Raw genomic sequence first — 14,643 nt, 5'->3', positions numbered from 1 at the left:
CTCGTAATTCGGGAGAGGACGAAAGTCAGTTCTACTGCTACCACGGTGGTGTTTACGAAAGGAGCGTGCCGCTGAGACACGACGCAGGAAAAATTGACAGTTGTTGGCGCTTGTCCTGTGTATACTTGTGCGCTCGTTTCGGGCGTATTTCTTTCTTTGAACAGCGTGCTTTAAGTGTCAAGCTGTGACAGTTGTAAGCCCACGCTCGTCCTGTGTATACTAATTTCGTGCGTGCTTTCTGCTTGAGGTGTGTACCGAAGGTTTCGAGTTGCTTGCCCTCCCTAACGTGACTTTGCAGTTTGTTTCTGTTGCTGAAACAGTGCACAAAAAATTCTCAACTTCATCTATAAAGACACGTTGCACTTTAGTGTTATACCGATTATTATATTGGAGTATCAGCCACGTGTTTATCTTCATGTCTTTTATATAAATCAAGTTTATAGTTCGCGCTTGTCGGGCCTAACTCACAACCTGTGTCGTCCCTAACCTCCTTGTCTCAGTAACTGTAGCGCAATTTTTAAATCATGTTGACGCAACTAACCCAGAACCGCACTTTTAGCACGTATATTTAGAGCGTTTTCGAACGTTAGGAGGGCCCTTTGCGCTTTTCTGGACTCACCGTTGTCAACATGGTCATGTTTTTCTACAGCCACACAAATCTTCAAACTACGTGCGACTCTTCCGTGCGTCAACGCCATATAACGAAGAGGGCGCTACAAAATTTCCCCCGGCTCCCCTCTCCCTCTCGTTGTAAGAAAACCCCATACGTGAAAAAAGTAGCAGCGCTCATTTATCGTCGCCACAACACCCTCGTCGCACTGCCAACCTCCTCCCTTATCAACCCCTCCTTCGCGGTGTCACTTTATGCGTGCCGCGTGTTTGTTATCGCGTGATAGCCCGGTTTTCTCAGACTTGGAAAACGTCACCCACGTGCCGGTTGTGCTTTGAGGAATTTGCCAGCAGCCCGCCACGATCCTCAGTCCGGCGAGCTATCTATCGGCATGCCGCAAGTGATCCCCGCCAAGCACTCGCTTCGCGGCGCTCACCCACTTCAAGTATTATTGCACCGTGCTATAGCGCACTTGAAACAAGCGATGTTCTTCGGCTTATCTCATGAGCAGGTGCACGTGTGGTGTATCACAAGTTCTTATTTCCTGGACTTCTTGCTGCCATGTTTCTCTTCGAAACAAAGTTTGAGCAAAACGATTCACCTACTCACAGTGCCTGTCGGTATGAATCGCAACGATATGGAGTGATATTCTTGAAAAGAAAATTCCTAGCAGTTGATGAGCACAGCTGAGTCAGCTTTGTGGGCATGTGCTTAGCGTTGTTCTGCCACTTAATTTGTTCCACATGTGGTTCTGACGCACAAATGTGCCGCCTCTCGTGCATCTTAGGTAATATTGGCGCCCGCAGTGGTGTCCACGTGCGATTGTTTACGCTTTGCTTTCTCGGCTTTGTTCCCAGGTACGACCTGATGACTTCGTGCTGGAACGCCAGCCCCATTTGCAGGCCGACATTTTCAGCGATCGTGAGCAGACTCGATGAGATCCTGGAGCAGTCGCAGGAATATTTTAGTTTCACTTCGGAATCTCAATAGCGTGGTGGTTCCCGTCACTTATTGAACTACTGTTCGTCTGACGGTTCGCAAGTTCTGGTGAAGGGAAGCAGGCCTTCTGCCCACTCAAGGACTTCGACTTCAATATAATACGAAAGTGTCTGAACCATTGCTGACAACTTCGCGAGAACTATATAATTCTCGTTTCGACTGTTGCCAAGATGTAACTTTTCGTTATACTACATAGTCAAACTTTCTATTGTTTTCTGGCATATGGTGATTTTCGTTCTGGGCCTTAGAAAAGTGCAAGTGTTGAATTGTGCGTAGTTCAAAGATTATGAAAAAATATATCGTTTTCGTAATTGCTCAGGTATACAGATAGTAAGTCATATGTGCCTGCGCGAGAGTGATTACAGCCCGAAATATATTTTATAGTTGCGGTTGCATCGCGAAGCTGTGTCCGGAAGCTTTCGCATTGAAATGCCGTGAATAACGGGCAGGTGGGCTGCCATTTCTGGTCACGCAATAGCTGAGCTTGCAGATTAGTTTTGAACGTCGCGGTGTTGAATCTCGGACGCATTTCGATGCTGGAGGCCCGCGCAGTTACATTTTGGTGAGAGGTGATATTTCCAAAATTTCTGGGGGTCTCCCACTAAATTTCATCTCATACTTATATCGGTGTTTTGCAACGCGAACCCCAACAAGTGCTATTATTAGATGGTATGCGTTTCATTGAAATAGTCCGCGGGTCGGATAGAATGCATTTTCGTTGCCATTCTTGCGAAGCCGAAGAAAAAGGAATGGAGAGGTGAAATTTCACGAAGCCTGTACGGTACGCAAAGTTGCATAGGTAACTCGTTTGAGTGAGTGAAGTAAAGTATTCGTGTTATTCAACTAGGTTTTGTTTTTTGTTGAAAGCTTTATATCGTCATGCATTTGTCGGGAGGGGTGATTTGGTAATCGTCATCGCCGTTCGTCATCATCATTATTTCGTAGCTACAGCTCGTGCCTCTCGCACAGTAAGAGAACGAGTTGACGCTCCTGGCTTGACGGACGCTGGAAGCCGCCACCGCTCCACTTCAGGCCCGACGAATAAAGTGTAGAGTTTGGCCCGGCCCTGTCGGCCGCCTTCGACGTCGTCTCACGTCCCTCTCCACTCTCGCCGCTACATCTACATCTCAACTGGTAGGCGTGCACGCACGCATTGCTCATTTCAGGGTAATACTGTAACGTTAAATAATCTTGTATGAAAACCTTTCACCTGTGCCCATTTAAACGGTAAGAATACGAGTGAGTAAGGCATTTGCGCAGACCAAAGAAACAGATCGCACAAAAAAATGGGCAAAAATGGCTACGCGCATACGCGTTTTGGATTGCGCACGCGCATAGTCGTTTCCGAATGCGCCCGCGCATACGCGTTTTGGAATGCGCACGCGCATAGTCGATTCCAGATGCGCACGCGCATACTCGTTTTGGAATGCGCACGCGCATACGCGTTTTAGAATGCGCACGCGCATACGCGTTTTGGAACGCGCACGCGCATACGCGTTTTGGAACGCGCACGCGCATACGCGTTTTGGAATGCGCACGCGCTTACTCGTTTTGGAATGCGCACGCGCTTACTCGTTTTGGAATGCGCACGCGCTTACTCGTTTTGGAATGCGCACGCGCATACGCGTTTTGGAATGCGCACGCGCATACGCGTTTTGGAATGCGCACGTGCATACGCGTATTAGAATGCGCACGCGCATACGCATTTTGGAATGCGCACGCGCATACGCGTTTTAGAATGCGCGCGCGCATACTCGTTTTGGAATGCGCACGCGCATACGCGTTTTAGAATGCGCACGCGCATACGCGTTTTAGAATGCGCACGCGCATACGCGTTTTGGAACGCGCACGCGCATACGCGTTTTGGAATGCGCACGCGCTTACTCGTTTTGGAATGCGCACGCGCATACGCGTTTTAGAATGCGCACGCGCATACGCGTTTTGGAATGCGCACGTGCATACGCGTATTAGAATGCGCACGCGCATACGCATTTTGGAATGCGCACGCGCATACGCGTTTTAGAATGCGCGCGCGCATACTCGTTTTGGAATGCGCACGCGCATACGCGTTTTAGAATGCGCACGCGCATACGCGTTTTAGAAGGCGCACGCGCATACGCGTTTTGGAACGCGCACGCGCATACGCGTTTTGGAATGCGCACGCGCTTACTCGTTTTGGAATGCGCACGCGCATACGCGTTTTAGAATGCGCACGCGCATACGCGTTTTGGAATGCGCACGTGCATACGCGTGTTAGAATGCGCACGTGCATACGCGTGTTAGAATGCGCACGCGCATACGCGTTTTAGAATGCGCACGCGCATACTCGTTTTGGAATGCGCCCGCGCATACGCATTTTGGAATGCGCACGCGCTTACTCGTTTTGGAATGCGCACGCGCATACGCGTTTTAGAATGCGCGCGCGCATACTCGTTTTGGAATGCGCACGTGCATACGCGTGTTAGAATGCGCACGCGCATACGCGTTTTAGAATGCGCACGCGCATACTCGTTTTGGAATGCGCACGTGCATACGCGTGTTAGAATGCGCACGCGCATACGCGTTTTAGAATGCGCACGCGCATACGCGTTTTGGAATGCGCCCGCGCATACGCGTTTTGGAACGTGCACGCGCATACGCATTTTGGAATGCGCACGCGCTTACTCGTTTTGGAATGCGCACGCGCATACGCGTTTTAGAATGCGCACGCGCATACTCGTTTTGGAATGCGCACGCGCATACTCGTTTTGGAATGCGCACGCGCATACGCGTTTTGGTATGCGCACGCGCATACGCATTTTGGTATGCGCACGCGCATACGCATTTTGGTATGCGCACGCGCTTACTCGTTTTGGAATGCGCACGCGCTTACTCGTTTTGGAATGCGCACGCGCATACTCGTTTTGGAATGCGCACGCGCATACGCGTTTTAGAATGCGCACGCGCATACTCGTTTTGGAACGCGCACGCGCATACGCGTTTTAGAATGCGCACGCGCATACGCGTTTTGGAACGCGCACGCGCATACGCGTTTTGGAATGCGCACGCGCATACGCGTTTTGGAATGCGCACGCGCATACGCATTTTGGTATGCGCACGCGCTTACTCGTTTTGGAATGCGCACGCGCTTACTCGTTTTGGAATGCGCACGCGCATACGCGTTTTAGAATGCGCACGCGCATACTCGTTTTGGAACGCGCACGCGCATATGCGTTTCAGAACGCGCACGCACATACGCGCTTTGGAATGCGCACGCGCATACGCGTTTTGGAACGCGCACGCGCATACGCGTTTCTGAACGCGCACGCGCACACGCTTTTTGAACGCGCACGCGCATACGCGTTTCCGAATGCGCATACGCGTTTTTGAATGCGCGTGCGCATTCCATCTGTATAAATGCACACGTGGTTAGTATAGTTTTGTTCTAGTAGGAATACTTAGTTGTTTTAGTGCATGTGTCGGTATGACCGATTTTCTCCTCATTCCTGGCATCATTAAGTGAACTCGCGACCGGCTCAAGCTCCAAGGAGGAAGCAGTGACTTTGATGCAGGTGGGTACGTCTCAGTAAACGATGAACGATGCTTGTAGACAGTAGTGCCGTATGTCGTGCAGGGCCTTTCAGCAGCTAGGCTCACCAGGTGGTGAGAAGGGGTCCTGGCATAATGCCTGAGGTGAATGCGCATTGCCTCGGCAATAATATGCGTCTTTATCGAGTGATCTTGAGCGATGGCAATGGTTTCAGCCGTTGGAGCACTGCGGGGTAATCCAAGGCATATCTTAAGTGCTTGGGCTTGAATGCTCTGAATTGCGTGCAGGTTGGTCTTGCCGGTGTTAGATATAACAGGTAAGCTGTACCGTAAGAATCCGATAAAGAGCACTCTGTACAGTTGTAGCATAGATGGTATGGGCACTCCCCAATTCTTTCCTGCAAGGAATTTGAACATGTGGCATGTTGCGATCAGCCGCTTCTTCACATAGTTCACGTGTGGAGTCCACGACAGGTTTATATCTATTATGACTCCCAGTAACCTGTGGCTTCTGCTGAACGATATGTATTCTTAATTAATCGATATGCTGTAACCAGACATTGGTTTCCGCGTGAACGCTACCATTGCACATTTTCCGCAGGACACCTCGAGGCCTTGTTTACGAAGGTAGCATGACGTCGTTGCAGCAGCCTTCTGAAGGTGGGCGCGAAGCTGAGGCCTTGTCACACCTGATGTCCAAATGCAGATGTCATCAGCGTAGACAGAAAGTTCTACAGTGCTAGGTAGCTGCTTGACTAGAACAATGAGAGTGAGGTTGAAAAGTGTAAGGCTTAGCACCCCTAACTGAGGAACTCCTCATCTGCTGTAATAATCAGGTGTTGGGCGATTCGCTGTCATCACGTAAAATGATCTCAGCTGTAAGTAGCTGTACACCCACATATATATCTTGCCACCAAGACCTACTGTTTCCAAAGCACTAAAGATGGCTTCATGGGTGACATTGTCGTAAGCCCCCTTAACGTCTAGAAACAGGGCGGCGCACAGTCTCTTACAGGCTTTCTGGTGTTGAACATATGTCACCAGATCAACAACGTTGTCGATTGACAAATGGCCACGCCTGAATCCGGTCATGGATACTGGATAGATTTTGTATTGCTCTAAATCCCACTCCATTCGTGTTAGAATAATTCGTTCCATCGTTTTTCCCACACAACTGGCAAGTGCGATAGGATGGTATGAGGCAATATCCAAAGGAGATTTACCAGCCTTTAGAAGTGGAATGAGGCGACTTGACTTCCATGTCTGGGGAACCGTACCAGTCTGCCAGGAGTCGTTGTACAGGCGTAAGAGTGTCTTCCGAGCTTCGTCTCCAAGATTACAAAGGGCACGATAGGTAATGCCGTCAGGTCCGGGTGCTGAAAAACGTCTGCACAGTGCCGCCTCTAGCTCATCCATAGAAAACTGGCATTCCATACGGGGATCACGTGAGGGCGGTCGGTTGTCAAATGTTCCCATTTTTAATACTGTGAAATTGAAATCACCGGCAATTCTTCTACAGAATAATTCTGCGACGTCAATCTCTCTGCATTGAAGGTGAAGTGCCAGAGATGTAAACGGGTGTCGCTGACCCAAGGTTGTGCTAAGACCCCGGACAGTTCGCCATATCAGTGATAGGGGCTTTCGTGGATCCAACGACTCGCAAAAGGATGTCCAACGTCGCCTAGCCAGTTTATCCATGTGCCGCTGCATTTTTTTAATGCGTCTAGCCAGGCTCAAATCATCCGTGCACTTTGTCCGTCGGTACCTTCGTTCTGCACGACGGCGTATTGCGCGAAGTTTCTCAAGCTCGATGTCGAAATCGGTGCGCTTGTGACTAGTCAACAGTGAATGCGTGGTATTCTGCCGGACATCCTTTATCGAGTCCTCTAGGTTTTATGATGAGCCGTCGGAACAGCAGTCTTCGATTAACATTTTCAATTTCGGCCAATCGGTGTATTTGAGGCCTCTTGAGGACTTGGAGCTGGTAAAACCTTCTATCACAGGTAAGTCGGTATATGGTCGCTGCCCCGCGTTTCCAGATCCGAAAACCAGTGCCCTTTCCTGGTAAGTGAGGTAGAAACCAATGTAAGGTCCAGGCAGCTGCTATAGGCTGATCCGCGTAAATTTGTAGGGCTTCCATCGTTACAAACGTAGAGTTCGTACTCCGAGGCTAAGGACACCAATTTTCCTCCTCTAGAGTTGTCCCTGGAGCTTCCCCATAGGAAATGATGGGCATTGAAGTCGCCAGTGATCACCCATGGCCTTAGAGTCGATGTCAGAATACCGCGTAAGCGCTCGCAGTCAAGGCGGCTTGATGGAGATAAGTAAGCTCCGATAATCGTGAAAGCAACCTTATCCTTCTTCACAGTAAGGCACACATACTGATTCCCTTTATCAGGCGAGACTCTGTGGTGAACCTAAGTGAGGTCATGGCGCATGAATACAATCCAAAAGAATGTCCAACGTCGCCTAGCCAGTTTATTCATGTGCCGCTGCATTTTTTAATGCGTCTAGCCAGGCTCAAATCATCCGTGCACTTTGTCCGTCGGTACCTTCGTTCTGCACGACGGCGTATTGCGCGAAGTTTCTCAAGCTCGATGTCGAAATCGGTGCGCTTGTGACTAGTCAACAGTGAATGCGTGGTATTCTGCCGGACATCCTTTATCGAGTCCTCTAGGTTTTATGATGAGCCGTCGGAACAGCAGTCTTCGATTAACATTTTCAATTTCGGCCAATCGGTGTATTTGAGGCCTCTTGAGGACTTGGAGCTGGTAAAACCTTCTATCACAGGTAAGTCGGTATATGGTCGCTGCCCCGCGTTTCCAGATCCGAAAACCAGTGCCATTTCCTGGTAAGTGAGGTAGAAACCAATGTAAGGTCCAGGCAGCTGCTATAGGCTGATCCGCGTAAATTTGTAGGGCTTCCATCGTTACAAACGTAGAGTTCGTACTCCGAGGCTAAGGACACCAATTTTCCTCCTCTAGAGTTGTCCCTGGAGCTTCCCCATAGGAAATGATGGGCATTGAAGTCGCCAGTGATCAGCCATGGCCTTAGAGTCGATGTCAGAATACCGCGTAAGCGCTCGCAGTCAAGGCGGCTTGATGGAGATAAGTAAGCTCCGATAATCGTGAAAGCAACCTTATCCTTCTTCACAGTAAGGCACACATACTGATTCCCTTTATCAGGCGAGACTCTGTGGTGAACCTAAGTGAGGTCATGGCGCATGAATACAATAACTTTGCTGCAGTCTCTGCGAGTGGAGGACATAAAGCACTTATATCCTGACAGCTTGATTGAAGCACACAGGTTGGGTCCACAAATCACGATAATGGGGAAGCGGTTCACAAATACAAACTGTCTAAAGTCAGACATGCGCGACTTCAGTCCTCTGGCGTTCCACTGAAAGACAGATGCATTCTTGACTTCCGCTTGAAACGACGGTGCCTCGCTAGCCATGGTTTTACCTTAGAGCTGCAAGCACCGGACTCAGGGTGTCCAGCACATGCAGTGTGGTTTGCGCAGCCGAAGTCTTCATAATACTCAATAGGACACGCATGGTACTAATCAGCGATTGCAGCAAGCTTATCACTTGATCTTCATTCATCGCATCACTGGTTTGAGGGGTCGTCGAGGGCGGCGGGATTTGATGCAGCTCCGAAGTAGGTTGTCTTCGTGGAAGTGAGGGCCACTGTTCGGAAGGTGAGACTGCTGTCTCTTTTTTCTGTTTGGCAGTATCCGTCTTCGGTGAGCTCGGTGTTTGTGGGCCTCTTTGATAGAAGATGACATCTCTCTATCGGTAGAGCAGTTTTTCCGAGATGGTCTTCGCCCACGACGCCGTCGTCGGCGTAGTGTAGCGGCAGCTACCCTGTGCGTTGAATTGTCCCGCACCATACGCCTGAGTACCGCGTGCTCGTTTCGCACCCGCGCGCAATCTTTTGATGAGGCCTCATGAGCGCCGTGGCAGTTTGGACATCGTAATACGGTGGCACTGCAGGCGTCTTTTGAGTGAGATTCAGCGCACCGCGGACACACAACTTTGTTCTCACAGACACCTTTTACGTGTCCCATCTTGAAGCACTTGTAGCATTGCAGTGGCTTCGGTATGTATGGACGCACTGAGTGGCGAACATGGCCAACTTTGACATACGAGGGAAGGCTGTTTCGCTCGAACACAAGCCTTAAGCAGCGTGAGTTGAAGAGTCTGGTAATGTGCGTGATGCGGGTGCCTTCTGTCGCTGGCTTCATTAGTAATGGCAGGTCATTAGCTGGGATGGAAAGATCCACATCATAAATGACGCCTACAGTGCCATTACAACCTGTAGCGACCATTGGCCGAACTTTCAAGTTGCTGATTTCTGTTATGTGCCGAAGGCTTTGCAGTGCGCTACGGTGCATATCGTCTACAGCAAGGACATTCTTCTGTGCATTGATCCTCACGTCTTTGATCTCATTCGGCGTGGTTTCCTCGAGAAGCACAGAAAGAACTTGCCTGTTGAGGAGTCACAAGTTAGATGCAGGGTCTTCGGGCATAAACAGCATGGTGTGCGGCCACCGCTGTGGTGCAGTCTTAACGGTGGAAACACTTGCCGACGATGCCGTCCGCAGCAGTCTTCGTTGTGTAGTTCGATTCATGACGACCGTGAAGTCATCATCCGATGACTCAAAGCTGTCCGAGTACAAATCGGTTGCCTCGCTGTCTGTTTCGCTCGACGCGTTGCTACGCTTCCTGGACGACGAAGCCCGGCGCGATGGTTGCACGCCTGGAACATTCTCAGGTGTGTCCTGAAGCATCACCGCAAAGGAAGGAGCGGCTGCTCCCAGGATTTTCAGGAAAACAAATTGAAAATACTGAGACACGGGCACAAGCGTTCTGTTTTGTTTTGTGTTTTGTTTCCCTGGGAAGTTGGCTCATACCCACTCAGGGGGATTGGCCAAGAAAGTGTAGTGCAGTTTTTCTGTGATCATTTTAACTATGTGTAATGAATTGATATTATAATAAGACTAATGTAAAAATAAAAACAACATAAAAAGAGCAAACGAAAAAAAATCAAGTTGAGCAATTTTGAGATTTGAGGTGTTATGATTACCACTCAGCTGCGTTTACTTCACTCTGCCCTGGAGAGTAATAAATAATTTTTTTGATTGAAGATCACAAAGGGATACGCTTGGTTGCCTGAATATAATCGCAAACGGCATTGAAAGCATCCCTGTGGCAATGTCCCAAAGCTGAGGCGCCAAAGCTTAGCGCCGTTTCCGCCGTCAATCTAAGGCCTATTTTCCGAAAGGCATAATTAGTAACCTTTTTCTAAGTATCTCGTAGCGGCGACAATACAAAAAGTAATGATCTAGTGATTCCATTTCTCCGCAGAATGCGCAGAGGGGTGACGTTGTCTGACCAGCTCTGTGTAGATACAGGTTTAGGGGGGGGGGGGGGGACACGACATCGAAATTTAGTAATTAAGACTTCGAGCTTTCTGGACTGACTCCAGTTGGGTTGCCATGGAAACATGAGGTGGTTATAGTCTGTCCATGTAGTTACTTTTTCTATCGTATCAGTGGAGATTGCTGATTTTCGATATCTTATTGCCGTGATATATTCAACATCTGGCAGTATGGACAAAACTGGCCCATCAAGTGCGGCTCGTGCTAAGGAATCGGCCAATTCATTTAATCCTAATCCACAGTGTCCCGGAACCCATAGTAATCTCGGGAGTCTCAACTGCGGGGGTACTAATGTTTTGAATGTGCTTAGAATTCGAGAGTTCTCTGAAGCTGTCAGAGCTGCACAAACTGAAAGAGAATCCGTCATTATTACTGCGTTGTTTTGATTTGATGGAAGTTTTCGAAGAGCTAAAATAATCGCCAAGAGCTCCGCTTCAAAAACTGGAGTAAAATCAGGCAGTCTCACTGAAAAGGACCAGTCAAGCGAATCAGAGGCAATGCCTACACCTGCCTTTTGATTATTTACGGAAGCATCTGTGGCTATTATATTTTTAGTTTCTGCATGCTCCAAGTAATCTAATAATATGTTATTTAAAAATTTGAGGGATTGTAATTTGGCGTTTTGGGGGAATATATCATCATACTCAATGATAACATGACAATTCGAGTCATTAGTCTCAATTACATTTCTAATGTTCACATTTATACTTTGTAGATTTTTTTGTACAAACATTATCTGAGGTGTGTGAAACCGTGGCCAATGAGCAAGAAAGAAGGCGTCTGGGTTTGCGATAAAAGCATATTGAGATCTTCTTGCCGGTAAGCTATAAAATTTTAAAAATGCTTGTACGGTCAAAATTCGAAATCGACAAAGTAGTGTAGGCAGGCGCGCTTCCTGGTACAGTACGTTGATAGCCACAAATCTAGGGAGTCCCAGACACATTCGCAGTGCTTCTCGCTCCAAGACAACTAGAGGTTTCGTTTTATAAGCAGGGCCACTCGAGAATAATATGCAGCCGAATTCCATGATGGGGCGCATATAAGTCTTGTACAACGTTATCAAGGTGTGCCTCCGTAACCCATATTTCCGGTTACTTAGCTTGTGTAGTAAGCCTGAAGCCCGCTGTGCTTTGGTAGTTATATACTTTATGTGTGGACTCCAGTTAAGTTTGTCCTTATAAATGATTCCCAAATATTTTATAGAGTCTACTTGCTGGATGGGTTCCTGTTTATATAGAATTGAAATTGAAATTGGTTCTGCAAGCGGAAACGCCATGAGCGCGCTTTTGTTGACATTTAACGATAACGAAATCGACTGCAACCAAATTTCTAACATGTTAATATATCTTTGTAATTTAAGTTGTAGTGAGTAAATACCACAGTCAGCAGCAAAGAGTGCGATGTCATCAGCATAAATGTAGACAGTAACTTCTTGATCTGTTGGAATTGTGCTCATTAAAGCATTAAATAATATTGGAGATAAGACTGCTCCTTGGGGAACTCCGCACGTTTGTTTAAATCTAGATGAGGAACATCCATCCTTGACGCAGTAGAATTCTCTTGATTTTAAGAATTCTGCCACCCACTCAATAAAATATTGTGGGAAGTTCAATCTCTCTAGCATATTTAACAATATGAAGTGCTCCACACTGTTATACGCCTTGGCTATGTCAAGCGTTACTAAAGCAGCGTATTGCCTTCTTTTACGCGCGAGCTGTATTCGGCTCTCTAAATCAGCATGGGCACACCAAATTGAGAAATCACTACGAAAGCCGATTTGGTTCGGTTTTATTACTAAATTGTCTGCCATCCAGATACTTACTCGGCTATGTAGGACCCTCTCTACTAGTTTGACCATGTTAGATGTTAGAGAGATTGGTCTGATATTATCGACTGTTAATCCTCCACCCGGATTTTTTAGTATAGGAATCACCTTTGCTATCCTCCAATCCTGCGGCACCCATGAGTTTTTTAAGGAGTAGTTAATAACATTGGCGACGTCTCGAGGCGATAAATTGAACAGAATTTTAATCATGGGTACTGTGATTCCATCTGGGCCAGGAGATGCACAGGGTAAATGTTTAATCACGTTGGATACTTCAGTCTGTGTCACTTCTTCAAAGTCAGACTTTGTCGTAGACTTGTGCCAGTTGTTTGGCACTACTGAAGTGAATCTGCTTTCCAGACCTTTACCGATTGCCTCTAAGGTAGTGGTCATTTCTTGTGCCGACAGATTATCACAAGCTACATTAACTGGTGATGGCAAGATTTTCCGAGCTCTCATATATCGGAACAGTGCTTTCATATGTTTAGGCTTCGACAGGTATTCATAATGTCTTCTGTCATAATCTTGTTTAGCTTGAGCTACCGTTCTTTTAAAGCCCGCAGCAATGAATTTATAATCGGCCCAGTTTTGGGGGGATTGATTATGTAAGAGCTGCTTCCAAGCTGCCTGACGTCGTCGGTGCTCTCTTGTACATTCATCATTCCACCAACGGCTATATACTCTTTTTGTGGATTCAACAGTAAATTCGGCTCTTTTGTAGGATCTTTTAATGACTGCGTTTATTTTCAGTGCTTTTTTATCATCGCTCTCTTCCGAGTGAAAAGCCAGTGCTGACTTCAGGTCATTCCTAAATTTAGTGTAATTTACAAATACTCTTACATTTGAACAAGATGGAATTATCGGACAAGAAATTTCAAAACTTATCGGTAAGTGGTCACTGTTGGTGCCATAGTCCAGCGCTTTCCAAGAAGAAGTAGTAATGGCTGAACTGACAAAACTTAAATCTAAGGCCGACCTGGAGTGATTACGAATAAATGTGGGGGTTCTGACGTTGAGGCACGTCAGGTCATTAGCCATTGTCCACTCCCACAAGCGTTTCCCACTAAGATCAGTTCTAAAACCCCAACTCGTGTGGTGGGAATTAAAGTCTCCAACTAAAACTTTGTCTTTGCACCACGATTTTGTAGCTAGATCCAAACTTCGTGTGTCTTGAACTCCATCCGGAAAATACCTATTAACTAAAGTGAAAGGAGTGCAGTTGGGCAGTGTAATGTCTACTGCCAAAATTTCGCATTCTGGCGACATATGTTTGTATGAGCATTTGACTTTCATACTAATTCTATTATTAATAAAGAGAGCTAGACCCCCACCTCTCGATGGACGGTCTAATCGAAAAGATTGGAAGTTATTTAAATGGAACAAATTATGTACAGATAGCCATGTCTCTTGTAATGCTATAATATCAGGAGCGAATTTAGAAGTCAAGTATACCAAATCCGTAGATGCAGAATGGATTGATCGGCAATTCCAATGGAGAATCTTAAGCGACCCTGTGGTTTCGAAAGAGCTGCTTCCGCTATAGCTTTCTCTAGAATGCTTTCTTTCAAGAAATCCCTCTTTGAGAGGCTCTCCTTTTCTTTCAGATACTTTTTGTTCTTTGTTTGTTTCGGTGAGTTAGTTTTCCTTGACACAGGGGATCTAGATCTCTTCAGGGACCTAGGGTCCAAATCCATGACATCGGAATCTATTGTATATGCAGCTTTGTCCTCACTTACACTCTATATATCTACTGCAGAGGGTGCTGTAGACGGAGAATACGATGGTGCGGTTTCAAATTCCTCATTTTGGCTGTGGACGCCTATTGCAGAGGCTCCTGCGGGCGGATAATACGATGGCGCAGTTTCAGATTCACCGTCAGCTATTGGTCGTGAACTCTCAACATGTTGGGATACTAGGCCTGACTCTCCCGTTGTACCAAATATGCGAGTCATCTGGTTAGCCAAAATTTGAGATAGAGAATCGCAAAGGTTAGAAGTCAGTCGTTCCATGGCTTTTTCTAGAGCCTTTTCTATGGCCTCCGCTATATTCAGGGAAACCGAGCCATTTATTTCCGAGAGATGTCGTGCTGCAACACTGGCATACCCCTGAGTTCTAGCCTGTATTTCCGCTAGGGCTTCTCGTCTAGAACAGCGCCTACGCCCTATAATTTCAAGAATTTGCATTTCTCGAGCCTTTGCTGAACAATCAGGATTATCTGCACAGTGTTGTTCGTTGCAGA

The 14,643-nt window shown here is 47.2% G+C and overlaps 1 protein-coding gene across 1 annotated transcript in view; it reads left to right on the top strand.

The window, feature by feature from the left end:
- LOC119179434 (tyrosine-protein kinase receptor torso) overlaps nucleotides 1-2,452 on the top strand; it is a 53,209-nt gene extending 50,757 nt beyond the window's left edge. The window contains exon 19 of the mRNA XM_075868467.1: nucleotides 1,468-2,452. Coding sequence (XP_075724582.1) covers nucleotides 1,468-1,600 — 133 coding nt within the window. The 3' untranslated portion in view covers nucleotides 1,601-2,452. The remainder of the gene's footprint in view (nucleotides 1-1,467) is intronic.
- Nucleotides 2,453-14,643: the final 12,191 nt, after the last annotated feature.

Source organism: Rhipicephalus microplus, chromosome 7 (assembly GCF_043290135.1).
Source record: "Rhipicephalus microplus isolate Deutch F79 chromosome 7, USDA_Rmic, whole genome shotgun sequence".
Taxonomy (NCBI): domain Eukaryota; kingdom Metazoa; phylum Arthropoda; class Arachnida; order Ixodida; family Ixodidae; genus Rhipicephalus; species Rhipicephalus microplus.
This window is presented reverse-complemented; position numbering and strand designations above follow the sequence as displayed.